This window comes from Triturus cristatus, chromosome 2_2 (assembly GCF_964204655.1).
Source record: "Triturus cristatus chromosome 2_2, aTriCri1.1, whole genome shotgun sequence".
NCBI lineage: Eukaryota > Metazoa > Chordata > Amphibia > Caudata > Salamandridae > Triturus > Triturus cristatus.
This window is the reverse complement of record NC_140582.1, coordinates 1013820248-1013847870: the sequence shown is the minus strand read 5'-3', so window position 1 is coordinate 1013847870 and position 27623 is coordinate 1013820248. Positions and strand designations below refer to the sequence as shown.

The 27623-nt window shown below is 47.0% G+C and overlaps 1 protein-coding gene across 7 annotated transcripts in view; it reads right to left on the bottom strand.

Moving 5' to 3' along the window:
- TBC1D14 (TBC1 domain family member 14) overlaps positions 1-27623 on the bottom strand; it is a 767086-nt gene that overhangs the window by 37112 nt on the left and 702351 nt on the right. For all 7 annotated transcript variants that reach the window (XM_085642453.1, XM_085642450.1, XM_085642454.1 and 4 more), the window contains one exon: positions 802-1060. In XM_085642453.1, the coding sequence (XP_085498579.1) occupies positions 802-1060 (259 nt within the window). The remainder of the gene's footprint in view (positions 1-801; positions 1061-27623) is intronic.

Genomic DNA, 27623 nt, shown 5'->3' with positions numbered 1-27623 from the left:
CATAGTGTGTTTTTTCCAAGTAACATCCATAAGTCATCAGATTTACTCCAGCAGCAATTCAGTATTTTTTGCACAATCACAGTAAATAAACTGGCCAAACTGAACAGGAGTATGTTTTCCCAATCCGTGTACTGAATCCCACACGCAATATGGCCAGTTTATAAATGTCACAATCTATATAAATACAGGTCAATGTTTAAAAGTATATACACAGTTAAACTACATATGCCACAGGATTATTACTGCTAGTTTACAAGACATGCAGTATTATCGATGGACTCAAACTTCTATCGAATCATGCAACTATATTTTTTTCATTACAGATGTTAGTTACAGATTAATGAATTTTAAAATCTGAAACACATAATTTTACCCTGACCTCTCCGCCCTTCCTTTCATTCAAGCACAGTAGAGCTTTGTTATTTTGTTCTCTGTGTCAAAAGTTATATATAAACTACTTGTACAGAAGGCCCAGTAACTGAAAACATAATTGGATTTACTGGGTGGACAACACATGTAACAAGACTGCCAGAGAACAAGGAGTATGAATTTTAGTCTACGTTTAGAATGCCATAACGTTAACATCAAATCCGATAAAATATTAAAACAATGGATGCTTCAAACTAAGTCATTTCCGTAACAGAGTATTTCTGAGTGTACCTTTAGACCCTGTTCTTAATACCCAAATTATTGTTAATATTATATTAACATTTGCATAAGTTACATTACCCTCAATTCAGGTTTTACTAATGAAAACACATGTATACATCTTCGAGCTAAGGAAGCTTTGAGAAAGATTACCTGAGCCCATTTCTTATTCCGACTTTGCATTTGAATTGAAGCAATGCATATAAACAAGTCTTCTGAAGACAAATCCTCTGGTAGTTTAGTTAGGAACTGGGCTATGTGTATAAAATCCATTTTGGTCACAATGTCTTCAAAAAGTTTTAAGATTCCCAGGGCTGTGCGAAAAAGGAACTCTTCTCCATCACGACAGAAAACATCCCACACTCGACATGCCAAGTCTAGTGGTAAAGATTTGCTATACAAAGTGAAAATCCTGTTTAAAAAAAAAAACAAAAAAAACAGAAAGGTTAAAGCATGTTACAGAGCAACTTTATCACTGAAAGAAACAATTTTTCTGGCTTTTGCATAGAATTCATGTTTTGGTGCTGAGGTAGTTTTGACAGGCTAATAATTTTAGGACTGCATGATGTCTGATTCAGACGCCGTGTTTTGGAACTGAAGTTCTCACCTGCAGAGCCTCATGGAACTTTAAAAGGGATTCCGGAGTAGGGTGTGATTTGCTGGAAGAGATTAGTCTCACATTTAAGGTGTGAAAGTGCCAATCCAAGCAACTTTAGAATCCCATCCTCTTTGGCCATTCAGACCCACACAGGGGGGCCTTGATGGCATCCCGTGATTGTCCACGGAACCAGTATCTTTCGCAAACCATTCTAGGATTACCTAATTACCTTAACTCAGAATGCTATTCGGCTAGTTGCTTTAACAACTCTCAATCCTACTGGTAAGTTCCAAAGCCAACAGATATTATTTATGGTGCACAGCTGGATGACGATTACACTGCTCTAACAGCTAATGTCTGAACCACTAGGTGTCAAACTGCCATTATTGCATTAAATTAGGTACTCTTGTAACTGCACCAACAAGCTTCAGCAGGCTGGTCTAAAACGACCTCAATATTCTGGCAACATCAGTAGGAGCAATAAACCTTTCCCCAATACTTTCATAATATTTCACTCCAAAGAGTCAATGTTGGGATTGAACAAGTTACTTCCCTTCTGTAACATTCTTGCTGGTAGAAATTAACAAACGGCAGATTCCTCACCTCTTGAATATTCCCCAGGCGTCAGATTGGATCTGGAAACTTTTCAGCAGTACCTTTGCACACCAGTAGGTGACGCCATTCCACTCTAGACATGACGCGCGGAGCAGGCACCACTCCCACACGCTGATGTCAGTTGTTTAAAGGATGCAGAGCCCCAATAGCAAACTGGTTGTGACCAGTGTGCAGATTCCTAGACTTGGGATCTTATTAATGAATAGAGTGCAATCACAGAGAAGGTAGGATGGGAGAGTAAGTTCTCCAGTGGAACTTACGCAAGGTAGTAACTTGCTCTTCTGATAGAGCTTTCTACCTGCGGATTAAGCACCTTTTGAATAGATAACATAGTACCTATTTGGACGAGGGTCTGTGAATGGAATCATGCCACAAAGTCCTGTAGCAACAAGTGAGCAAAATATGCCTATCAGCAAACTTGACTGTCCAGATAATAGTGCTTTATTAATGTATGGAGGGATGCCAATATAGCCACCTAGCAAATGTCCAAGACAAGGACTCTGCATAGCATAGATAGCAACTTTGGCCCAGGAATAATGATCACACATTTCTTTCAGAAGCTGCCAATTCGTAGCAGATCTCAATGCAGAGCATGATCCAGCTGTAGATGGTTCACTCTAGTACAGCCTTACCTTTTTTCACTCCAGAGAACCCCACAACAAGCTCATCGTCCACTCTGGGTTCTCTGGTAGGATTAATATAAAAGCCTACAGCTCGCTTGGGGTCCAAACGGTGGCCTCTCTACTCCTCCTTAGACGGGTGAGGCGGAAAATAGCACCCCGGCAAGGGATGTTTTGACCGAAGTGGCATGGCACCATAAAGTATGTACCCAAGCGCACGTAAATTTCAGTTTATAGTTTTCGAATTCGATCACACATGAAACACAGTAAATCAATCTTTTGTTTCTTTCTTTTTTCTTCCTTCTTTTTATTTGATCTTCAAGTTTTTCGTTTAGAAAGTAGTTCCCAAGCCAACACACGTTTCGTCGCCTCAGTATGATTGTACATGCGACTTGTTCACGGCTAGGTAGAGAGTAATATGGTATTTTACATTACTTTTTAATCACAAACATTTGTTATTATTAAAACAAATGTGCTCCCAGGGTAATTAAAATAACATGGTGCAAGTCGATATGTTAGCACCTTATAATCTGGTGTTTGTTCATGCATATAGTGCCATTAGTGACATTCAAAAATTGAGTAAAATCACACTTTGAGGAAAGAGTTGTACAGATGTATTCATTTGTGCTCAAAGGTGAGGAGTGCACGTGATAATGATTGGTTATGTGATCAGAATAAAATTCTATATGGATCGTCTTGTAGGTATTTCTAATTCAAGTCCTAAGAAAGTCACCCAGTGACACAACCTTGAAAGCAACACTGTTGTTCAAAAGTTAAGAATTCAGCGTTATTCTTAATTCTACCAATATTATAAAACCGAGACCCACTGACCTGAACAAATTCACTATATTAAGGTCTGTAAAGATAGCACACACAAGAGAAACAAGAGAAAAACACAAGGGTGTAAGTTACACTCTGAGCTAATCTCTGTAATTTTAAGATTCAAACTAAAGGCTGTCGAGTGATTAGCACCCTACTAAGATCCCATGATTTTATACATACTTATAGCGAGGCGGTAATTCCAAGCCACACTAATCCTGTGGCGTGAGGGGAATTCCTAATATGGGCTGTTACGTCGATTTCACGATAAATTCATAACTTAGTAATCGTAGTTTCAAATGGCACCATACCTTTAGGCAAGAAAGATGCCTTTGTTCTCAAAACCAGGTTGTCTAGGAAGACGGTGGTGTACGGTAGATTAACAGGAAGACTTTGGGCCAGTTGGCCCTGATTTTCTTGAGAACTCTGACAGGAGTGATATTGGCGGAAAGGAGTCCCGAGTTCCATTTGAGGCGGAACGCATCTCAGAGTGAAACACACATTGGAAACTCCAATATACAGAAGTATTGACTGTGGGCATGCTCGGCAGTAGTGAATAGATTGAGCCAAGGTTTCCCCATTCGAGGAACAGACCTTGCTCCTCCTCCGGGTGTAACTGCCATTTTTGATCCGCTAGGCGCGAACTGATGAGCTCATTTGCCCTCACATTAAACTATCCTGCCAGATGGCTCACCACCAGGAACAAAATGTGTTAGTCCAGCCATTTCCAGAGGTGCAGGGCCTCCTGCACAGGGTCCGTGACCATGTCCCTCCCTGTTTGCTGCAGTACTACATGGCATTGGTGTTGTCCATGAGCACCTGCACCAGCCTCTGCTTGATGGAAGAAAGGAAGGCTTTCAATGCCAAGCGGAAGGCCCTCAGCTCATGAAGGGCGATATGGATCCATGACTCTGTTGGAGACCACAGGGTGTGGGAATAGTACCCCAGGAAGCACTGCAGTTACAGATCTGAGCACCAAGCTCGTGGACGACAAGACTCGCTTTCCAAAGGTAGAAGTAGTTGGAACTGTATTTGCGCTAGTCCTACTTGTAGACACCTGCACCACCAAACACAAGGTCACGCAGGGCAGTGGCGTTTAGAATTCCGGTGGTTGACCAGGGGGCATGAGCAAGGTTTGGTCCATGCCCCAATAAGCTGTTCGAAAGTGCCTCATTGAATGGGCAGTATGGCTAAGTGGCCATTTGCCTCGGTTGGAGAATTTCAGTCAGAAAATTGGTCTGTACCTCCAATGTGGGGAGATTAGGTTTAAGGATTTCAGACGTCCTGCACATTACCACAGCGTAAGAAGCACTCTCCTCAGTGGCAATATCACGGGGTGAGAGGAACCCGGACTCATGGGTCATCATACCAATTCTCCTCACATTATAGCTGGCCAATCGAATTAGCAGCATTGTAATCATTTTCTGAATCAGCACGGACCAGAGAATGCAGGTGTGTTCTTATTTGTGGAGGTGGCAGATTGAGTGGAGGGAGTGGGGTTGCCATAGCGGCCCAGCCCAGCCTCGGTGAAGGTCGAACACTGACTCTGCGTAAAACCTCATCTTCCGGCATCGATGGAGTCTTCATCAGCGTTGAAGTACCGGTACGGGTTTGGGCACCAGAGTTGGAACTGGAGCCAGAGAAGATCTTGAAGGGACCAACTGGCACCAAGGGTGAATTAGCTTGCAGTATTTGAAATGGAGAACCTCTTGACTCTGTGGGGCCCGCAGGCATGCGAGAGAGAGCTAGCAAGGATCAAAAGAATTGGAGCATGGCCTCATGAAACTTCAATCTGTTTCAGAGTGATGGATGGCCCTGCAAACTAGGATTGAGCCAGTAGAAGTTGCAGGATAGCCTCAGCCGTTAAGTGACTTAGGGCACGCGAGCAAGATGTATAGGGCTACCCCTGCACCTTCTCAGGATTGTGTGAGTGGAGTGAAGGGCCTGAGTCCCACTTAGATTTCTAATTATTTTTCTTCGACCTACCCGTCTACTTCGACCAAGACGAAATATGACCTCCGGAATGGCGACTGCGACTTCTGGATCTTGAATAGTACTAGGATTGCCCTTTTGACATGGATTGGTCTAGTTGTGGAGTCTTTCGGTTCTTGGCGATGTCTAATTTCACCTTACAGTCTCGTATGGCCTTCAGAATAATTGAGACGCAGTCACTGCAGCCTTTAAAGTTGTGACTCGATCTCAGACACCACAGGCAAATCTGATGATTATCTATCACAGACATTTGTTCGTGAAAGTCATACAGGGCTTAAAACCTGTAGTTTTGGGAAGTGACATTCCCTTGCAGACTGAAAATAGAAATTTTCATCGAGGTAAGGATCTCAAAGAGAAAAAGAGGTAGCTCCGGATCCACGTCTGGTGGCACAGAAAGTAATGTACTGACATCAGCGTGCAAGAGTTGCTCTGCACATCATTTTTGGAACAGAACGGCATGGTTTCGGAGTCGCACGTGGTCTGCTACCAGTATACAAATGTACTACTGAAAGGTTTCCAGATCAAGTCTGATACCTGGGGAATATTCAAATGGTGAGGAATTTGAAATGTGTTTTACCAAAAGAGCTGCACTACCGAGTAGCGCCATTCTGAGTCTGCAATCACAACTAGAAACTTGAGTTGAGCATGCTTGTGTTAGTTATGAGAGCTCTTTAAGAGTAGTAGCAACAGTCAGCCACATATCCCTGAAAGCATATGAGGAGACCGCCATAAATAAATGTGTAGTCTGTTTAGGGATTCTCGAATTATTATTTTGACAAAGTCTGTTCGCGCAGGACAGCTTCTACCTCACCTTTGCAGGGTCACTGTTGCCTTTGGTTTTCTATTTCGAATTAGAGACCTGATAAAGGTCTTGTATTAGCCATTTCCCTCCTCCACCTATCAAATATTATCCTTTTTTCCCCGCAAGTAGCTCTTTATTATTTTTCATTTTTGAGTCAGTTGTTGATAGATACATACAGTGTAAACAATATTGTAACATACGCTCTCGATATAGCCTTCTGCATAATATAATGCGTATTCTGTTGACAAGGCAAGCAGACAAGTGTAATATGAGTCAATGTCAATGTAGTGGCAATAAATGATCAGATAGTGCAAGGATGTAGACGTGCGATAAGAAAAAACATCAACAATCGGTAGACAGTAGTGCCAATCTGAGGCTCTGTTAGCGGGGTCCCTATGGACTGTGCGGTAACCGATAGAAGAAACAAGCATTGGCATAGCCAATAGGTCTCGCTTTTGGGACCGTATAAGTATTTAGTTATGCAACTGTTGCATGGCTAAACACTCATAAGGTCCCAAAGGCGAGACCTATTGGCTATGCCAATGCTGGTTTGTTTTATCCAACAGCACAATGCATTATGGGAGTGGTAGTTGCTCTTTTCCCACTAAAGGTATGGGCTTAAAAGACACTACAAGTCCGACCACGGAAAGGGGGCTAAAATGCCCAGACCGGCTGAGGGTGGCAAGTAAAACTGGCCCCGGGCTTGAGATAGCGCTAATGTGTCACATTAATAGTGGAAGGCACTACATGAGTGATCGGGGCTACGTGGCAGCACTGTGCGTCAGTGAGAGCTTCGAGCAAGGATCCGTGAGGAGAACCGAAGATCAGCGGCTGGATTACATGGCTTGTGCAACACATAGCACAGGAGATGTGAAACTCAAGGCGCCTCTCGCTAATGGGAAGTGTCTGCAGGGCCAGGGAGGCCGCCAGGACGCATTCAACGGGTCCCCGGGAACCAAAACCCAGAGCAAAATAATAAACCCGTCCCTTCGCTGTATGCAGTTGGAGGAATTTTACTGGGTATGGGCGGAAGGCGGGTGTCTAAAACATTTCCAGATGGTGTCTGTAGGTTTCGGCTTTCCAAGCGAAGGGCGAGGCCTGGTGACCCGGGGTGGAAAGTGGGGACTTATTGATCGGGAGGCAGTGGCACTGAGATGGGGCGAGTGCAGAGGGGTGGGGTGTGTTGAGGGTGAGGGGGAACGCTCTGCAAGGTTTGGGAGACTCTGTGTGTGGGGGGGAGGAGTTATTGACTGTAGTGTTAAGCGATGGGGGCAGTTGATTTAAAAGGAAGGTAGATTGATATAAAGTGTGCAGGTACCTACTTTCACTGTACTATCGTCTTGTATATAGGTTCCTGTACTTTCCTTTTAGGACTGTGGCGGTGCTAAAAATGCTTGTATTCTACCTTCGATAAACAAGCAGAAAGCTATACATTATATGTTGAGCTTATTTTGTTAAATTATAAAAAAAGCAGCTGTAGTAGGACGTTAATCATCGTATGGCCACGCAGATTGACCATTAAGCTAAACAAGCATTGGCTCACGGAGAACATCAAAGCGGCCGTGAAAGTGATCACGTTCAAGCGCGGTGCGCACCCGCGCACATGCACTCAAGCTCTAGGCCGGCCATGGTAGCATTTTTTTAAGCCCTCACTAAAAGTCTCGCCAGACCAGCGCATGCACTAGGTCAGGCGAGACCTAAAAACTGATCCGCAGATGCCGACAGGAGCTACGCAGGAATAACAATAATGGGGGGTGGGCAATTATCCTACCATGTAATTCGAAAGTGTTTGTGGTGGGAGGGGGGTGGTGAGAGGGCTACCGGAAGCCCGAGTCCGTCGTACCATCGTAAACGAGCGTACTTGGGTGGGGTAACCCTACCCCACCCCCTCTCAGGGAGGTCACTTGTCTCTTTTGGCCAACAGCAAAACCATATAGGTATCCCAGGCGTCCAGGGTTGGCACTGTCCCCAGTGTCACTGGCAGTGATCTCCATATCGCTATCTTGGCGGCTGCCCATTTAAGGAGATCCTTAAACCAAAGAGACAGCAGCGGCACCACAGCCGCCTTCCAGGTCATGGCAATCCGGTGCCTTGAAAGGACGAATGCCAGATCAATGAATTGAGTCGCTTACTTATTCCTGGATGTCCTAGTGTTCAGGCCCAACAAACATTGAAGCGTCTCACACTGCAGGGGATGGCCCATCACCTCGGAGAGGGCCTGAACTGCCTCTCCCCAGAAGAGATCACCAGGCAGTCCCAGACCCTATGGTTGAAATCCGCCTCTGCGGAGGTGCAGCAGGGGCAGCCCAGAGAGATGCCCGGCAGGGCATGATAGAGATGCGGCGGCATCAGGTATGTCTGGTAGACAATTAAATTGGGTGTATTGCAGGTGGTAGTTACAGGAGACATCCTTTACCTGTTCCAACACTTGGCCCCATTGTTTGTCTGTCAGCTTCCAGCGGATGGATCGGGGCCATTTGTTCCACAGTACCTGATGATGCAAAGCAGCATGATTGCACGTCTTTCTGAACCATGTTCTAGTAATGTCTGTAAGGCCAAAAATGTGGGGGGCACTGAACGAACTGGCCCCCACGCAGCGCCAGTTGCTGCCACCAATGCATTATAGGTCAGGAACTGACCCTCATGGATGTCGTACTTTCTCCCCAGATCTTGGAAAGGCATGAGTAGGTTGGGCTCGTAAACATCCCCAAACATGTCAACCCTGCCTCTATCCATGCGTCTCTCTCGTGATTATCAGCTATCCTCCAAAATGCCAGAAGCACCTACAATGGCAGGAAGGGGACATACAGTACAGGGCCATGGCGCGGAGTTACATATTGGACTAAGCAGTATTTGGTTCTGACTCTGGTTAGGCACCCCATCCTTCTCGCACCGCATCTGGAGCCCATATGCAAATCAAGGATATCCTGCCCGTCTAGAGATCTGGCAACGCATGCCCTTTCTGGTGTATGGCTCTGGCCCCACGTCAAGTCGATAAGGAACGAGCTCAGATCCGTAAAGAAACGCTGGGGGAGAGATACAGGCAGGGCCAGGAAGTGGTAAAGCAGACGAAGCAAAACCAGCATCTTGGCGATGAACACCTTGCCCATGGGGGAGAGGGGCAAAGAATTCCAAAAAGTCAGAGAGCAGTGTACTCCAGCTAGTACTCCACCCAGGTTACCATCTACCAAGTCACGTTCTGCCACAGACGTAGACACAGAGGTAGCAAAATAAGTCAAATTGCCACAACAGTCCGGATTGGTGGGAGCCCCCATGATCTGCCATTGGGCTACCACGAAGTGGGAAAAGACAGGACTGAGACCAGTTCAGCTGCAAGCCCTACCAAAATCTTTCATTACCTTTCACCCGAGGAGGTTTCGACAGATGTCCTGAAGAAATATCAACACATCGTCTACATAAAGTGAAATCACCTCCCACGATATGCCACTCTGTATGCACCACTATGGCCCCGTTGTTCAGAAGAGGCCCACCAATGGCTCCAAGGGCAGAGCAATAAGGAGGGGAGAGAGTGGACATCCATGGTGGATGCCCTGACAAACCGGAAACTGCGCCGAGATGTCCCTACCGGTAAGTATTCTAGTGACCAGGTTCGTACACAAAAGGTACTACTATCTTATCTCTGGGCCCAGCCCCATGCTTCAAAACAACTCATGAAGGTAAAGCCAACTTAGAGTGTCGATGGCCTTCTCAATACCTAATGAGAGGGTCATGCCTGGGGGTGTCTCAGGGAGTTGCTCATCAATGAGGCACCTGGCACCACTACACTGCATCCTGCTCAAGACTTGTTCCCTCTACAAACAGGCCATAGAAATTTGGGACACTATCGCCATGCTCTCCCCTGACATGGCCTTCATCACCGAAACGTGGCTTAACCCCACCGCGAACCCCGACATCGCCACCACCACACCCATCAGCTACAAGATGATACATAGAGACTGCGCAAACAGACAAGGTGGAGGCATCACCATAATCTTCAAGGAAACCATCTGATGCACCATCAACAATGACTACCCCACAACCCTGATATAACACCTCAGCTTCCAAATACAAATCGACGCCATGACCTCGATTAAGGACCACTGGGGCCCCGACCAGCCTTCTGCAACGCCATCTCTAACCTCATCGCTTCCCTGGCCATCAACTCCCACCACTATTTCCTGCTCTGCAATTTCAATTTTCACATTGACGACTCCGACACAAACACCACTTCCCTCCTAGAGAACCTTAACAACATTGGCCTCCCACAACTAGTCACTGAACCCATGCACAAAGTCGGACACACAATTGGCACCATCTTCATCTCCAGCGACAGACTTAAATTAACCCACATGACAGAGTTCACCTGGATCGGCCACGCCATCATCATCTACTTTACGATCACCACAGTGCTACCCACCACAGTTGGGGAAAAGTCACAAAGCAATTGTGGCCGGCATGGGTCGCGGGCGGGGGGGGGGGGGGGTAAGGGGTCGCGGGCGGGTGGGTAAGGGGTCGCGGGCGGGGGGGTAAGGGGTCACGGGGGGGTAAGGGATCACGCGGGGGTGAGGGGGGCTGGTGGTGGTGCATGGGAGGTCATGCGGGGAGGGTGTTTTCATTAAAAAAAAAAAATAGTTATTTAAACTTACCTTGAGGCTGTGTCCCGCGTCTTCTTGGTTCCTGCTCTCCTGGCTCCGATATTAACAGAAAGCAGGCAGCCAAACTCCCTCTCCTAAGCCAACCACAAAGCAGCATTGTGATTGGTCCGGAATGCCGTAACCGCGCTCAGCCAGGGGCTTATGGGGTGGGCATGTTCTCCATACAGGCTGCATAGCAGCCTGCATGGAGAAGGGAAAAGTGCGCATGACTGGTCTGAGCTGCCTGAGAGGGCTGACCAAACCATCTTTGCACACTCAGGAGTGGGCACACCACTCCTCCCCTGCTTTGAGAGCAGAGCAGCCCCGCCCACGCGCAACGCAAACATAAAATGGTAATAACTAAAAGTTATTACCATTTTATGTTTCAACTTCTCGCACTGCGAGAAAGCAGTGGGGCAACGCTCCACAGCAATAGTGGAGGAGCCGCCCCTGTCACAGACACAATGGACTCAATCTCTAAGCGCCACACAACCCAAAACCTCAACAAATCTCAACCAGGCTGTCTGGAACTTCACCACCTGGATAACAAAATGCACCGACGAAGTTGCACCGTTGAAACCAGCTAAAACTGACAAAGCCTTGAAACAAGACAACTGGTACACCCCGGAGCTCAGAATTAGAAAGCACAGCTGCTACTGACTCGAGGAGCGATGGAGAGCTTCCAAGGACCCTGCCGACAGTCGCTCACCAGATGAAGGTGGCCTGCCAGGTAGCCTATGTGCATTTTCCACAGAGAAGAAAGTTGCCCTACGCCCATCTAGTACTGTGTTGAGGAGCCAATCCTCACAGAAAAGGTCTATGTTGGGGCCCTCTATCCCCTCAGGGTGCCCCAGTATAAGAACACTGTTGTGCCGCAATCTGCCATCTACGTCGTTTGCTCGGTTGTTTAGTGAGGTCACCTCTGCTCGAAAGGCATTCAGTAGAGACTGCATGTCCAACACTAAGGGGCGTATGCCAGCCCGTGCAAATTTGTTGGACTCCACCCTATACCCAGTCTGGCCCAATTAGTAAACTCATCTCAACCATCAATGCATCCAGCTTGGGGTCTAACACAGCCTTATCGTCTTATCTACTGCCGACTAAACAAGATACTTTGCATCTGTAAGGATAATGTTTTACATTGCTTACTAGTCATTGCATGTTTAGCTTTGATCTCCCATAGAATTTAGTGGAGAGGAAATGCACTCCTGTATGCACTGTAACTGTATGTGAGGACTATAACCTCCTCAGTGCTTTGCATTGCTTGGTCAAGTCAGGAGAAGTTGCTGTTGAGCAGCCAGAGGTGTATTTCTCATGCAGAATATCACCCACACAAGAACTTTGGGAGAGGGGCAAGAGGGTCAATGATGACTGGCGTCAGTGAGCCAAATGGAGTGAGTCAGAGTAGAAGAGTAGGCATGTCAAATATCCATCAAACATCCCTGAGGGTCCCGTGTTCATTTGGACTGTAGTCGCAATGTTGCATTAGATCAATTGCAGTGAGTATATCCACAGGCGGGGGCCTATTCACCCAGTCTTGGGTGTCCCAGGCCCGGCCTCTTAGGGCACCGCGACCTGCAGAGACCCCCTCCTCTTCAGTCTCTGAACCACACTTCGGGCCAAATTGCTTGACCATGATGGCAGGGCATGTGCTCGGCACAGGAAGGCCATGTGGGCCTAGAAGTCAGCATGGGCCAGGGGTTGCGATCCTGCACCCCAGGGCAAATCACCATCCGCTATAGCGGAAGCAGGACTCCCAGTGCTTGCACAGTCCTCACTTGAATGTCAAGCAAGATGATGATCCGCATGCGAGCCAAATCGTGAGACAAGTACAGGGATCACTGCAACCGCCAACCCCTCGCAACTCTCAAGCCAGCAAGCACTCATGTCCCCAAGTCTATGTGCAAAGGCCTCAACTAGCCCAGGCAAGAGTCAGCAGGGACCGCTGCGGTCCAGGGGTAGCTACTGTGGCCATACTCCAGGACAAGGAGCCCAGTCTGTTTGCGAGCCTCCTTCACATATCACACCACTGTGAGGCAAGGCCTGGGCTGTTCAGAAGTTCAATCCCACTCCCCGCACTGTAGTGCCATGGATCTCTTCCGCCTAGTCTCCGCACTTCCGCCCAGCCCACTATTCAGCTGGCTCCCTGAAGTAGGCACTCAACCGCCTCTTCCTGGCCACAGCGAAGTCCTTCTCCAGGCCGGCAGCATGGCTCCCCAGTACACCTATGTAGGGGTAGGCAGTGATCCCTCAGTGGTCTGACCCACAGTCAGCCCCCAGCGGCCAGCCCAGCAGGACCTCAAGGGGCACTGCAGTCAGAGCACTGGGGAAGTGGACCCCGGGGGGAAGGGGAGCCTCGAAGCAGATGCTCTGCATCATGATGGGGCCAGTGCAGGCCATGATTGGGAATCGCTTGCAGGGTTAAAATAATACCTCACCTTGGGCAGAAGGGCCCGATCCAGTTCAATTTTCTGACCCCAGTGGGCGATGACGCGGTGTTCTGGGACCCTGCACTGGGGGGCATTCGGTCCCCCTGCACTGCTGCTCCTGGGCTCCAAAGAGAGCTGTGTTCCTCTGGCAGGCGCTTGCGCAGCATGACCAACGCTGGCCCTAGTCCCCCGCCACTGACAAAGCCAACTCCGTGGTCTCACCCCGCCGTTCCGGCTCCAGCACTGCCCCACAGAGGGAAGGTGTTGAGGCAGTTTCAGCCAATCTGTGGGTGTCTCATATGAGGCAGGATAGTAAAGGGCAGGAAAGGCCTGCAAAGCTCGCTTACCGCACGTCCATCACGTCCACCATCTTGGCCACCAATCATCAAATATTATATTATCTCAATAACAAAAACAGAGACCTTTATGTACCCTGTACTGAATTTAACCCTAAAAAAGGTTACCAATGAAATCATGCACCCATTAACTAAAGTAAGAATTTAGCATTAAGAATAACACACGATAAGATGTCTGCAGGCACCTAATGAATGCTGGTAAAATCATATAAAGCTCTGCAAGATGAATATAATTGTTTACACCAGACTTGAGTCTGACATCAGGGGAGATGACTGTAAACCCTAATTCAGAGATGGAACCAGGGCGTTTTTAATGGGTAAATTTCATTTTAGGAACTTTTAAAAAGTGTGCCCTGACACCAAGAACAATCGTTACACTCTGTAACTTGGCAGGAAACCGCGTATGCTATTGCCCATGCTCTCAAGACCCTTCGAGTCCCATCAAAGTACCTTCTCAGTCTTTTCAACAACAAAGATGAAGATGAAGGCCAGCCATGTCCAAGATTATGGGAATCAATCACTTGTTAATTTTACCCTAATGCTGATAATATGAATGTTTTTTAATACACAGATGCTAACTGCTGGAGCTACCTTTCAACATACTTTGTTAAGTTGTTTATTTTTGTAACATCAACCTCAACAGCAGATTTCCTATTGTTAGACTCCCTATTTGCCCAATCATCTACTGCAGACTAAACAAGATACTTTACATCTGTAAGGCTAATGTTTTACATTTCTTACTAGTCATTGCATGTTTAGCTTTAATCTCCCATAGAATTTAGTGGAGATGAAATGCACTCCCGTATGCACTGTAACTGTATGTGAGGAATATAACCTCCTCAGTGCCTTGCATTGCTTGGTCATGTCAGCAGAAGTTGCTGTTGAGCAGCCAGAGGTATTTCTCATGCAGAATATCACCCACACAAGAACTTTGTGAGAGGGGCAAGGGTCAATGATGACTGGCGTCAGTGAGCCAAATGGAGTGAGTCAGAGTAGGCAAGTCAAATATCCATCAAACATCCCTGAGGGTCTCATGTTCATTTAGACTGTAGTTGCAATGTTGCATTAGATCACTTGCAGTGAGTATATTCACACGCAATCTAAAAGGGAAACTCAGGCATTGACCCAAGAGAGAAGCTGGAACGCAGGTTGCAGGTGGGGAGTCTCCACGCTTTCAGCAGTGGTTTAACCAGCAGAGGGATGTCCCTTCTCCCAAAAAGGCAGTCAGAAGAGCCATGACCCCTCAAAAGGAGGCCATCAGATGACGGACCAAAAGCATTGTGACCTAGGGAACCCTTGCAACTAATAGCCCAGTGCTCTGGAAAAAGATGTATATATGTAAAGAAAAAAACAATAGGTACCAACAAATCCACACTTGGGCAGTCCTACTAACTAGCAACACTGGTACACCTACTGAAAAAGAAGCAGAGATTGCAATTCTAAAAGCACCTGTATCGCCACTGTTTTAGAAGTCCAAAGCCAGTGACTACCCCAGACACTGCAGAGGCCAGCCAAGAGGCACTCCAGTGGGGCTGGAGAAGGGGCCAAAGTGCTCAGAATGTCACATAGTTCCTCTGTCAAGACACACCAGCAATGCTACAGCACAGTCTTACACAAAGTTTGCTCCACCAGCAGTAGGACAGTAACTGATTGTACAATGAGCAGCTGTAGAAAGGAGAAGTAAAATGAGTCACTTAAATGAGTTTGCACAGACCGGTGGAATGGCCCCTCAAGCTACAAGATGAGAATGTAGCCATCTTGAGGACAGAGTGCCACAGACTCAGGCCCATATGACTTATCATTCATAGTCCAACACTCCACAGATTCCAGCAGGAAAGCCCAGGAATCAAAGGTCAAAAGAGGTAGCAGTAGAGACATTTTGAGGTGGAAGCATGGTCTATTTATGCTCGTGCTCACTGTTTCCTCCGATTCACTAATTAATACCTCTCAATAGGCACTAAGATGCATCATGTCAATCCCAGATGCAGATCATGGGTCAATGGCACAACCTGCACTAGTGAGGATGCTTCCACCTGCTGCACCACATAGAGGCAAGGATTAAAAAGACAGAACTAACCAATAGAAAAAGCATTTTCAAATAATCACTTCTTAGAAGCAGGAAGTGCAGAGTCCAGTATAAGATAACTTATCAGTAGGAGTAGTTTTGCAGCTTTAAGAATTTTCTGGATTCAAATGCTGAGCATTGTTCTGCCATCTAGTGGTTGGGTCTATAACTATTGTTATTTTAGGTTTTTTCTCTCTTTTTAGGTCTCGCCTGAGCCAGCGCTTTAGCGCTGCTCTCGCAAGAGCTTTTGGAAACGGGGGGATTTGGAAGTGCAAACTACTGCTTGCAGGCCTCCAAATACAGTGCATGTGCGCCGGGCGCGCGCACCATTTGGCAGCCAGCGTGATCATTTCGCGGCCGCTTTGATGTTCTCAGTGAGCCGCGCGCCCACTGAGAACATCAAAGCGGCCGCGAAATGATCACCATTTGCCAGCCTGAATGTCTCCACCCCCCCCCCCCCCCCTTCCCCCTCTGTGTCTCTTCAGGAGCTGGAAAGGTCGGGCTTAAAGCTGCTCCGTTGTAAATAAAGGCATTTCACGCACTTTTCATTTACTGTTCCTAGATTGGTATCTGCCATCTTGGTATGGTATTTTACAAAGAAAGAAAATAGCTGCCACAGCAGAATGACAAACATGCACATGCATGTTCGTTTACATCATTGTGCTTTTTTTAATTTTTGCCTATGCAAAAGGCAAGACCTATTGACCGTGCCAAGGCTTCCCTTTTCTGCTTTCATTTTGTCCTGGAAGCTTTAGCTGTAATGTTCTTTTATTTGCAGCCCCAGTCCTCAGGTTGTTTGTTCTTTGAAGAGTGTTGAATGTGGGGTTGCCACCAATCCCAGCGGGAAATAAACAGCCAGCTGTTAACCTTTTAAAAAGTCTGGGCATGATTCTTAAGTAGAACTTTATGCTCATAGCCACACGGAGGCCCAGTGTGACGTAACACTACTAACATATCCATGTATCTCTTTTCACCTTCCCCAATTACTCAGCTTACGTATGCGCAACGACCTTGGTTGGATCCAGCAAGTCAATTGAACACATTCTCGTGCACGAATGAAAGCAGAAATCAGATATCAAAAGCAGGACCTCTGCATTCTTAAACGGCGCGTTTCGTCATTCCCCGTTTGAAACGTGGCTCTACATAACGGGCGATCAGTACAATGCATTCTCCTTGAGTTCTGCCGCCCAAAGGCACCAAAGGTGCCAAAAGCCTTATTTGTCTTCAATGGCTTTGCCCTTCTGAAAAACAGAAATAGATAGCACTCGGGATCCCAGGCGCAACTGGGAGAACAAGCATTTGCAATGCATTAGGTCTCGCATTTACGCGAGTTTGAGCTATTGACATTGCAAATAACAATGCCTATTGGCATTGTCATTTACAATGCCAATAGCTTTAACTCGTTTAACTGCGAGACCTATTGCATTGCAAATGCTTGTTTTTATTGTAGGAGTCATTGACCAGTTGGTCCCTTGTCCCACCTTGAATGACATCAAACATATTCCCCTGTAAACCCCAACATCGTTGCCATCTTTAGGTTCCTATTCCTCTTTGCATGGTTTCCTTCTCATATGTTTTTTTATTTTTGCCTTTTATGCAGATTCACATCATCTGGGGAGGTGGGTGTGTCTTATGAGAATCCTGAAAATTCCTCCAGCTGCAAAACTACTCCTATCGGTAAGCAACGTTTTAGTTTTGTAGCGAAAATCTTTTCTGGATTTACATGCTGGGCATTGACTTTGTGACCAGGTAATCCCAGAAGCTATCCGATTGTGCATTTACAAGCAGGTATTTTAACACTTTGTCCCACTTAAGCTTCCTTATTAGTTAGAATGTCCAGAGAACAATGTTTTGTTAGAGTGGATGAAAGACCATGTGACTGCCAAGCAGACATCATTTGAGGATACATTTACTAGAAAGACTAATATTGTTACCTTCTTCCTTGTCGAATAGGCTCTTGGTCTCTCTCAGAGGGTTACTCCTGCTGTTTTGTGACGGTCTTAAATTGTTTGGAATATCTATCTTGCAATAGAACCCTTTAAAACTATGAAGCCTTTGCTCGATTGTGCAGAGGAGATAAATTGATCTGCGTTCATGATTGATTTTATTTTTGTAACCAATACTTAATTGCTTTTCTCACGTTCAGTGTATGTAGGGCTCTCCCAACCTGCTTTTTGGGTTGTTGGAAGAATGCAGGTAGATGTATTGCCGCTTTAATATGAAAATATGAAAATGTGATACCATTTTTGAGATAAACTATGGGTTTGTCCTCATCACTACTTTCTCCTTATTTATTAGTTCATATGGCTCCTGGATTTCACAAACTTTCCTTAATGACATGGTAGCAACTAGGAAAGCTGTTTTCAATGTTCGATTTTGAGTTCCGCATCATGCCTGGGTTCAAAAAGTCCTCTCTTAATTTGCAATATCCTACGCCTTATAGGCACTTCCATAGCTCCAAATGTCACTGAGAGCAGAGGGCAGCAAAGCTGACCAGTTGACAAGTGTCCCCTCCCACAACCAGGGCTCTCAAGCCAGAAGACATCAGAGAAACACCGCTGGCCCTGTAGGATGGGACCATCTCCAGTGGGGACTGCTCGGGCGCTGCAGGGGCCAGTGGTGAGCTGGCTGGGCTAGCCTGGGTCCGCGGCTGTGTTGGTCCGGGCGGTGGGACGGCCCCTCCTGAGAGCTTCTCCCGTTTGGGGGCGGCAAAGAGGAGCGGTGAAGCCTGTAGTATCCTGTCTTGACGGAGAGCTGATGGCCGCAGTGGAGCCGCCTGATTGGAGATAGTGGGAGCAGAGGGGAGTGACTCGACGGATCCTGATTTGCGGAGGTCCATAGACACAGGAGTGCCGGCAGTTGCTTGTGGGGCCTGCCACGGGCGCTCTGATGCAGACGAGTTTGCCTGCCCTGTAGGATCCCTTTTGAGTTCCAGTGAGGTGAGGCAGAGGGAGCCAGCACAGAAGCCCTGCTGCGCTACTAGTCTTGGAGGTAGCTGGGGCAGGATCAGTGCCATATTGCTGAGCATGGGGCAATGCTATCCTGGTTGGAACCCCTGGGGTGCCCCCCTCTGAGTTGTCATGCTGGTGGACGGTGTTCAGAGGCCTGGTAGGTCCATGTTGGTGGTGCCCGGGCTGGTGGTTTACGTACATGGAGCCAATTCTGATGATCCCTAGACAACTCTGCATTACAATGGAAAACTAAGATTTTGTGGACTGGCCATTGAGGCATAATCATACCCAGTTGGACTGGGGCTGAGTCAACGAGTGGGTGCGCCATTGATTCCCCCCTGTGCGGTTAGGCCTGAGGCTGGACTTGGGGAGAATTGCCAACGTAGTGTGGAGGCGCAGGGAGACGCTCATTTGAAATGGCACTTCTTTTCTCACCTTGCCTGTCTTTTTGCACACTCTCTGCCTACTGGTCCTCAACATTGGCAGGAGCAAACTGCCCTCACCTCCTCAGGGGAACATCATTGAACTATATGCCATGCACACACCCGCTCCCCAGGGCAGGGTGCGCCATGAGAGTTTGCGGGATGATGCAAGGCTGGCCCCTCCATGACCAGGGGCCCACCACTCACTATTATAGTGCGCATCCTGAACTATAGAGACAGGGATTATCTTTTTTGGGCAGCTCGCGAAGCTACTGACCTCTTGTACGAGAATCATAAGATCTCCATTTACCCAGATTACAAGCAAAAAAAATACAGGTCCAGCGTAGGTCCTTCTTGGAGGCTAAGACAGCTGAGGAGCATGGTTTTTCAGTATATGCTCCTGTTTCCAGTCCGTCTGAGAGCAATTTCGGAGGGCAAGTCACACTTTTTTGATACAGCATTCAGATGTATGGAGGTGCCCGGAGATGTAAGACAAAATGTTGAAGGAACAACGTGAATCCTGGAAGGCTGTGTTGTGGGGAGGGCCGCATCCAAGCAGTCCAACTGAAGAGTCAGAGTGGGCACTGGGAGCAGCCAGTTGGATGGGGGGAATGGGCGGCGAGGGTCACTGTCCGAGAGGATGGCACCATGGCGCTGAAGACTCCTGAGACTGTATGTAACAGATGTGGTGCATGCATGATTTGTCGGGGAAATCTCCCACGTTTAGTGGTAGGCTTTAGTTGGGGAGGGAAAGTTTAGGCTGTAGGTCCTGGCAGCATAACACATGGGTGAACACAGTTTTGTTCAGAAGTGGTTTGTCTGGGAAGGAGGGGGGGGAGGGAGCTACTCTGGAACCCATAAAGGATTAGTGGTGAATTAGTATAGTGGAATATGGAATTTCAGAAGTGAACATGTTAGTTTGTTATTTTAACGACTAGTGGAAACCTGTGCATAGAATCGCACATTAAACAGAACGTAAAGTAAAATTGCTCACAAAGATCACTCAGGCGCATTATTGCCCTTGCACAGGGCGAAATTTGTAACTGGGTGAAGAAAAATGACCCGATATATGCAAATAGTATTTCCAGAAGTGTTTTTTTCACCCAATTTTTGCGCACAATCAGAATTTGCCCATATGTGCTTTACATCTTGAACTGAAGTGAACGAATAACACTTCTCATAACTAAAAACAAGAAAGGATGCATATCAATAAACGCTAGTGTTGATTTGAAGACTTTGATCTTAGATGTAACATCTACAAGTATATCTTATTTGCATTATTAGCGGGTCAAACGTGAAAAGATGTCAACAGTCAACTCGTGGCGAACAGGAGGAGCCTTGACTCTTAGCCACTTTTTTCCCTGGAATTGTGCTCTGGAGTTAGGGAGGTTAGACACACACACCAAGAAGGATGGACTAAAGGGGAGACGGGCAGATGTATATTTACAGGTCTCTTTCAAATTGGGAAGTTTGTACATGCCTGCACTAAAAAGAATGAATTACCAACATAACAGAGCAGGGCAGTGCTCCTCTTAACACTAATAGTTTCAGTATTTGTCTGTGTCTCGACCAAACAAAATGTCAGTAGCAAACAAATAATTTGCAAGACTGTAGGCAACGACAACTCAAAGTTGTAAAACGCACAATCTACAAAGGCAAACAGATTAGCAACGAGTATCTAAGAAGCATTTTACACGAATTATCGGTATTTCCCCAATGCCAGAAGGGCAATATAGGCTACAAGAGATGGAATATTATGGTATTTTATCATTGCCTCGCCCGTCCTTCCACACTATGATAGTACGACCAAGGAAGGCGCAACACTGGAGGTTTATCAGTGCCAGTTGCATCGGGTTTCTCACCGTGATATCAAGAATTTGAGAGGGCAGTCTGGGTCTCAAAGGCAGAACGAAGGAGTAGGTAGAGCTACTTGGACCTTTACCCTTCAGCCTGCTGACTCACCTCTACAGTCTTCACTATATAAGGAGCTGTCATCCCATTGGGGGTGTGCACTTCAAATAGCAGGGTCATCGGTCCCTCGGCCAATCACCATTACCCTCAACTACAGGATAGAAAAGACCCAGCCCATGTCTCCTCGCTCAACTCCAGTCCATCACTTACTGGTGTATGCGTGGCATTCCCTTTGTGGTCGTAGTGACTGTCAACGTAGTGTGACAACAGCAAGTGGTGGTTTAAATGAAGGTAGCCCGAAAGCTTTTGCTAGCCATTTCAGGCAACAGTTATCATGTACCTGTGAGAGCGACGAGAAGCGGCTGCAAATGGATTGACAAGACGCATTGATGCTTCAAACACTCCTAACCCTCCGTGGGCCCTAAAACAGCATGACACAGGGGCTCTCACACTTTCTGAAGGGTTCATGCACAGTCTCACTGGCTGAATGCAGGAGCAAACACATACACCTACTGTCTGACACAGACTACTGCCCGAGGCACTGACACACAACCACCCTGCATACTGACCGTGACATACGCACACAAACATCTGTATACGGACACACGTACGCACACAAACATCTGAATATGGACACACACACAAACATCTGTATCCATACACACGCATCTGTATCCAGACACAGACATGCTCACACGGATCGACAGACGCACACGTTCACTCCGACATTTAAGCACATCTGCACCATATCTAGACACCTACAATCAGACAGACATGTGGTGAAAAACACACGTAGAAACAAAGCACTCCTTGACGCTGATACCTAGACAAAACTTGCAAGAAATGTCCTGGGTGCTGCTTCCGCTTACTGGTGAAAAAGGTCTACACAGGATCACAAAGTGCTTTGCAATGTGGTGTCAAGGGATTCGGCTGAATCCTTATACTGAAGGCAAAGTACAATCACGAAGAGAGTTCTTTTCTCACCTGAAATCTAAAACTTCTACCAGCAATGGTAAAATAGTTCAGTGGGTGGAGATACAGCTGAAGAGATGTGTGTGTAAGCGGCGGGCCAGTGGTTGAACTGCTGTCAGGGCCTACCCAGTGCTGGCTCCTTCCTAGGCCCATGAGGCGAAATTCATCCTCTGAGTTAGCTAATGCTAGAGACGCACCGAGAGACAGCGGTCCAAGGCGTGCAGATCACCATTAAACTAGGAAAGTGAAAGCGTGTCATGCGCGCGTTGTGCGAGCCGTACACGTGCACATCGCCTATCCAGGCAGAACACCATTAAACTAGGATAGTGAAAGCGTGCCATGAGCGCGTTGTGCGAGCCGTACACATGCACATCGCCTGTCCTTCGGGCGCGTGCACATCTCCTGTCCCCCTTCGGATGCAAAACCCACAATAGGTCTCGCCAAGGCGAGCAGCGCATGGGCTGCGTCGCTAGGCGAGACCTAAAAATTGAGGAGTAGCTATTCATAGCAACAAATTCCTCCTATGCATGGGGGTAGCCATATGGGTGGCTCCTGGGGTTACGTTTCATCGCACTACAGCCAAGAGGATGTGGAGGGGTGTTATGCATTGCTCCAGGGTAAATTTGACAGGGAGGACATTATCATACTGAACACATATGGCACGAACAATGATGCTCATTATTTTGGCAATATGCAGACCTCGTTAGAGGGCGGTATTAGGGCCCCCAAAATCTGTGCAGGGGACTTCAACTGTATCCTAGATGGAGAGAGGCACCCTTCTCAGTTTGGCACGAAACCTCGCTTGACGGGGTCACTCCTTAAGGTTTTGGATAATCTAGGCCTGATAAGGAGCTTGGGCACACATCAGAGATCGAATGAATTTACAGGCCCGTCATTGACACGACACCTACAGTTGACTGGATCGATTGTTATTGGCGGGAGTGGATTCAGAGATGATTCATACGGTGGAACACCTGGGGAGATCTTTGTTATGTGCTAGTACTGTTGTGCCTTTGCTGGGGCAGAGGTGCAAGTGTGGTGCAGAGTTGGCACATGCCCTCTGATCTACTAACTGATTCTACCAGTCGGGAGACTTTGGCAACAGTTATACATGAATATTTGGAGGGCAATTGGGGCACCGATGCGTCCAGAGGCACGGAATGGGATGCACTTAAGGCGGTAGTATGAGGTGCATGCATAGGCATTACAAGAGGGATGCGTATGCAATTGCTTGCAGACATTGCCGCTGGCGAATCTAGATTTGTGGAGCTCTAGGTGGGGAAGCACTTTCAGAGGAGGTACGGACGAATATACTGGCTATCCAACACTTTGGGTGAAAACTGGGAATCCCTAGATTGTCACACACTGACTATCGTAGGCGTTTGCATAGGGAGGGAGACCAGGCTAGTCGGTTACTCGCCTGGATATTGAAATGATACTGTACCTATTTTGTGTTTGCAGGCTCCTGGTGGCCGATACATGACAAGGCGTAGGGAGGTACTTGGGGGTCCTGGTAGACCACTTAAAAAAGGTATACCATGCTGGGGGTTGACAGTCTGGAGCTGATAGAACGGTTCCTTTCTGAACTGACTCTTCCTCATATATCAGGACAGCAGTCACTGACCTTAGAGGCAGCTGTTACTTTGGAGGAACTAAGGCTTTCACACAAGAAGATTAATGCGTCAAAGGCACCCGGGGAGTGTGGGGTCAGGGGCTTCGGCCTTCCTGCTGAGTTCCTGCTGAGTTTTTCCATGATGCTCACAGAGAAATTGCTGGAGGTGATCTTGCAGGCTGGGGCGGTTGGGACTTTGCCTCTTACTATGCATGAGGGTGTCATCTGTTTCATGTTGAAGCCAGGGGTGCCCCAGAGAATCCGTCGTCTTATCCCTTGACTATGGTCAACTCTGTAAAATACTTGCAAATGGTTGCATGAGGTGGTGACTGGCTTGGTTCACAAGGACCAATGTGGCTTTATGCCAGCTCGTAGTACAGGGTCAAGACTGATTTGCATATGGCCATGTCTGAACTGGGGTGGCGTGGTGAGCAAAATAACGATGAATTAAACCCAGATCTGTGACTGGGGGTGAATGTTTTGCCAATGTGCAACATTCCGTCCATCATCTTGTGTGTTTTGCTGTTTGCCCTATGTGGGAAGGGTATGCCCAGACGTGGGTCCCGTGCTCACTACGCCACCGGAGTCAAGCTATCTTGGCTGAAGAGGGGTGAAACCCCGAAACCGGTCCTAGGATGCTTGATTCCGGTCCAGGGAAGACATGTCTTGGCAGTTCGGGCTGGACTGTTCCCATGAGGCACAGGGTCAAGACTGATTTGCATATAGCCATGTCTGAACTGGGGTGGCGTGGTGAGAAAAATAACGATGGATTAAACCCAGATCTGTGACTGGGGGTGAATGTTTTGCCAATGTGCAACATTCCATCCATCATCTTGTGTGTTTTGCAGCTCGTAGTACAACCCATAATCTTCAGAGAATGACGCATGTCTTGCATGAAACCGATCAGGATATGACCTTAGTGTCGATATACCTAGAGAAGGCTTTTGATACTGTTAGTAGGCCTAACCTTATGGCAGCACTAGGAGAGATAGGATTTGGCCCTATGTTCCTGGGTTGGATACAACTGTTATATGGACCCCGTGGTGAGTCTGTGGGTGGGTGGCAAACTTTCCGAGGCGTGGGTGGTTGGGAGGGGCACCAGGCAGGGTTGCCCTCTCTCACCACTCGTTTGCCTTGGCCATAGAGCCCATGTCGATTTTACTGCACAGGCACCTGAAGCCCAGGGGTATACAGGTGGGCGGACGTAAACACGGCATTTGCTTATATGAGATATTGCGCTGATTTATCTTCACATGCCCGTGGAATTGGTTCTGCGCCTGCTTCAACTTATGATATGATAGTATGGTTGTTTCTCCAGTCTGAGAGTCAAAATTAATAAGACATTATTGTTCCCATTGGGGAGATTGTTTGCAGTGCAACCCGAGCACTTGCCTGACCTCTGGATCTGTTGGGAGAGAACAGGCTTCCGCTATTTGGAGTTGTGGGTTGCACACACAGAGGACACAAACAGACGCCTCAATATGGACAGAGTAGTTTGGGTCTATTGCCTTCCGAAGACGCTGCCTTTGCCGGTGATTGGACGGGTGGCCACTGTAAAGATGGTGTTTCTACCCTGTTTATATTTTATCCAGAATTCATTGTTCCCCTCAGGAGGGGCTTTTTTTCAGCACCTGGTTGGTTTAGTGATTGCACTGGTATGGGCTGCCAGGCACAGTCGTGTTGCCTTAGCGGTACTGAAAAAAGACATGGAGGAGGGAGGTCTGGCACTGCGAGACATGCAGCTTTATATTATGCGGTGCATCTTCAGAACGCAGCTCGATGGTTGACCGAGGCTGACAACTGGGAGAAGCGATTATTGGAAGGTATGACTGGTGAGAGCACTTTACCGCGTCTGCTTATGAGGGATGGTGACAGATGAATTGGTTCCCTATTTGGTGAGCCACACAGCTAGGATCTGAGAACAGACAGTCAAAAAACTATTATGAGGGCCCCCTTTGACTGAGAACTGTGTATCTTGAACCCTTCCAGGCCATAGAACGGGACATGTCCATGGTGAGGTGGAAAGTGGGGGGATGCCATCTGGCGGGTGATCTTTTCCCATGAGAAACTTTCCTTACATTTCAAGACACACAGAACACTTTCCAGGTGGGGTGGAGCAGTTTCTGCACTATGCCAAGTTGGAGAACACTGTCAGGAAAATTTGGAATACGTATACACTGCGCCACCTGCCTCTCACACGCTGGGAGGCCTGATTAGTTGGGGCAAGGGTCGACATCTCGTCATTGTTCTTTATAGGGCACTTAGGGAGGATGCCACTAAGCTTCCATACTATAGTAGGGCAGCATGGGAAGGGGAGCTGGATGAACCACGTGAGAATAAAGATTGGGACCTTGCGACCAGCTTGGTGTGGAGAGTATCCTGTAAACATAGATTCAAACTGCTGCATTTAATTAATGGGGAGGATGATTCAGGGTTCCTTTACCTGGCCTGGCAGTGTGCGGAAGTTCTGAACTTCTGGAGAGAGGTGGTTCCCAGAGTAGGGAGGCCACAGGATTTGAAATTCCCTAGATGCCTACGGCATTCCTGCTGGGGATAATAAAGAAACCTAGAGGAAGTAAAAAGTCTTACAAATTTCTACAATTTACACTGCTGAGGAACATCATATACGAATTTCCCGCATGGATGAGAAAGCCCCTGAGGCCGAGGTGGCCTGGAGACAACTAGTAGATAACTTTAATACAAGTAGGACTCTAGATTCTGACTCCCAATTAGAAACGGTTTGTGCACTTAGGACAGAAATACCGAAGCAATTGATGAGGTCACCTGGTGTGGATGAATAGAATGTATAGGATATTCTAGCTTGCAGGCTTGGTGTACAGAATATTGTTACTCCCTAAGGAGAGAGGGGGCGAGGAGTAGCGGGTTGGTGGGGTATTGGATTGCAGAGTCGATTTGCACTGAACGCTATGTTGTATTGCTTTGTTGAAAATCCCAACAATAAAGATTAAAAAAATAAAAATAAACGTGAGCTCACCACCCTGTGTGGAATGTATTTGTTTTAATGGTTACAGAGTGAGATGGTAGTTTAAATGGTCTGCCCACATTAATGTTGTATGTATTCCACCACTGCCACTCTTTCTGTACTCCGTCGGTGACAAACACTAGATCCTTCCAGCTCTGTGTTGCTTGTGACCATTTCTATTGCAGCCACTCCTGAACTGGCCACATGTGCAGACTCACCTGCTGTATTATGTGAACAGAAGATGCCATCATGTTTCACCATTGATCGTACTGTCGGACATTAACCCCGATTGTAAAAGTGAGATTGCTCTATTATTCCCTGCCCTCTTCTTGTTACAGGAAAATCCTAAGCTTCTACCGTGTTTAGTATTGCTCGTAGGAAAATCTTTTCCTTTTCTGAGTTTGGGGGATGATATTCTACGTTGAGGGAGAATCCTAGCTTGTGAAGAGTTCTTATCACCGTTTTTATGTTCTTTTGGTACTGTTTGATGATTTTGCCTTCAGCAGCTAATATTCTAAACCAGGATAAACATGTATTTCCTTTCTTCACAGATACACTGCTCCTACTGCCAGACAGTTTGTGAAAACTCTTAGTGCGGACTTTATAGCAAAAGGTAGTATCCTGAACTGAGAATGTACTTTGTCGATGAGGAACCTCAGAAGTTTGCTGCGTCCAGTGTTCATAGGTATATGTATGTAGGCATCTTTGAAGCCTATAGGTGCCATGAAGCCGTCATTTAAAATGTTTGTGTCTTTATAAATATGTTGAGTGTCCATAAGTCTAATATGGGCCTCAGTATCTTATCTGGTTTTGCTACCTAGAAACAAAATGAACATACTCCTTGGTTCCTTTCTTTTGGTGGTACCAGTTCTATTGCCTTCTTGCTTAAGAGGTCATTGACTACATAATAGGTGCAGCTTTTATTCTCTGCGGGTCCTATGGGCTCTAGGTCTTACTGTTGGTGGTCTGTTTAGTAGGTCTATGCAGTAATAGTGGTCGATCAGATTTAGTATCTGTCTGCTGGAGGTGATTTTCTTCCATGTCTAGAGGGATCCTCTCCAGTCTTTCATCCTACTGGTGACTTACGTAGGAGACATGCTGCTGCAAAGTCACTTGCTGGAGGACCCATCAGATGAGGATGAGGCATATGCCCACTATGGTGGTGTAGATATGACAATTTTGCAAAATAAGGGA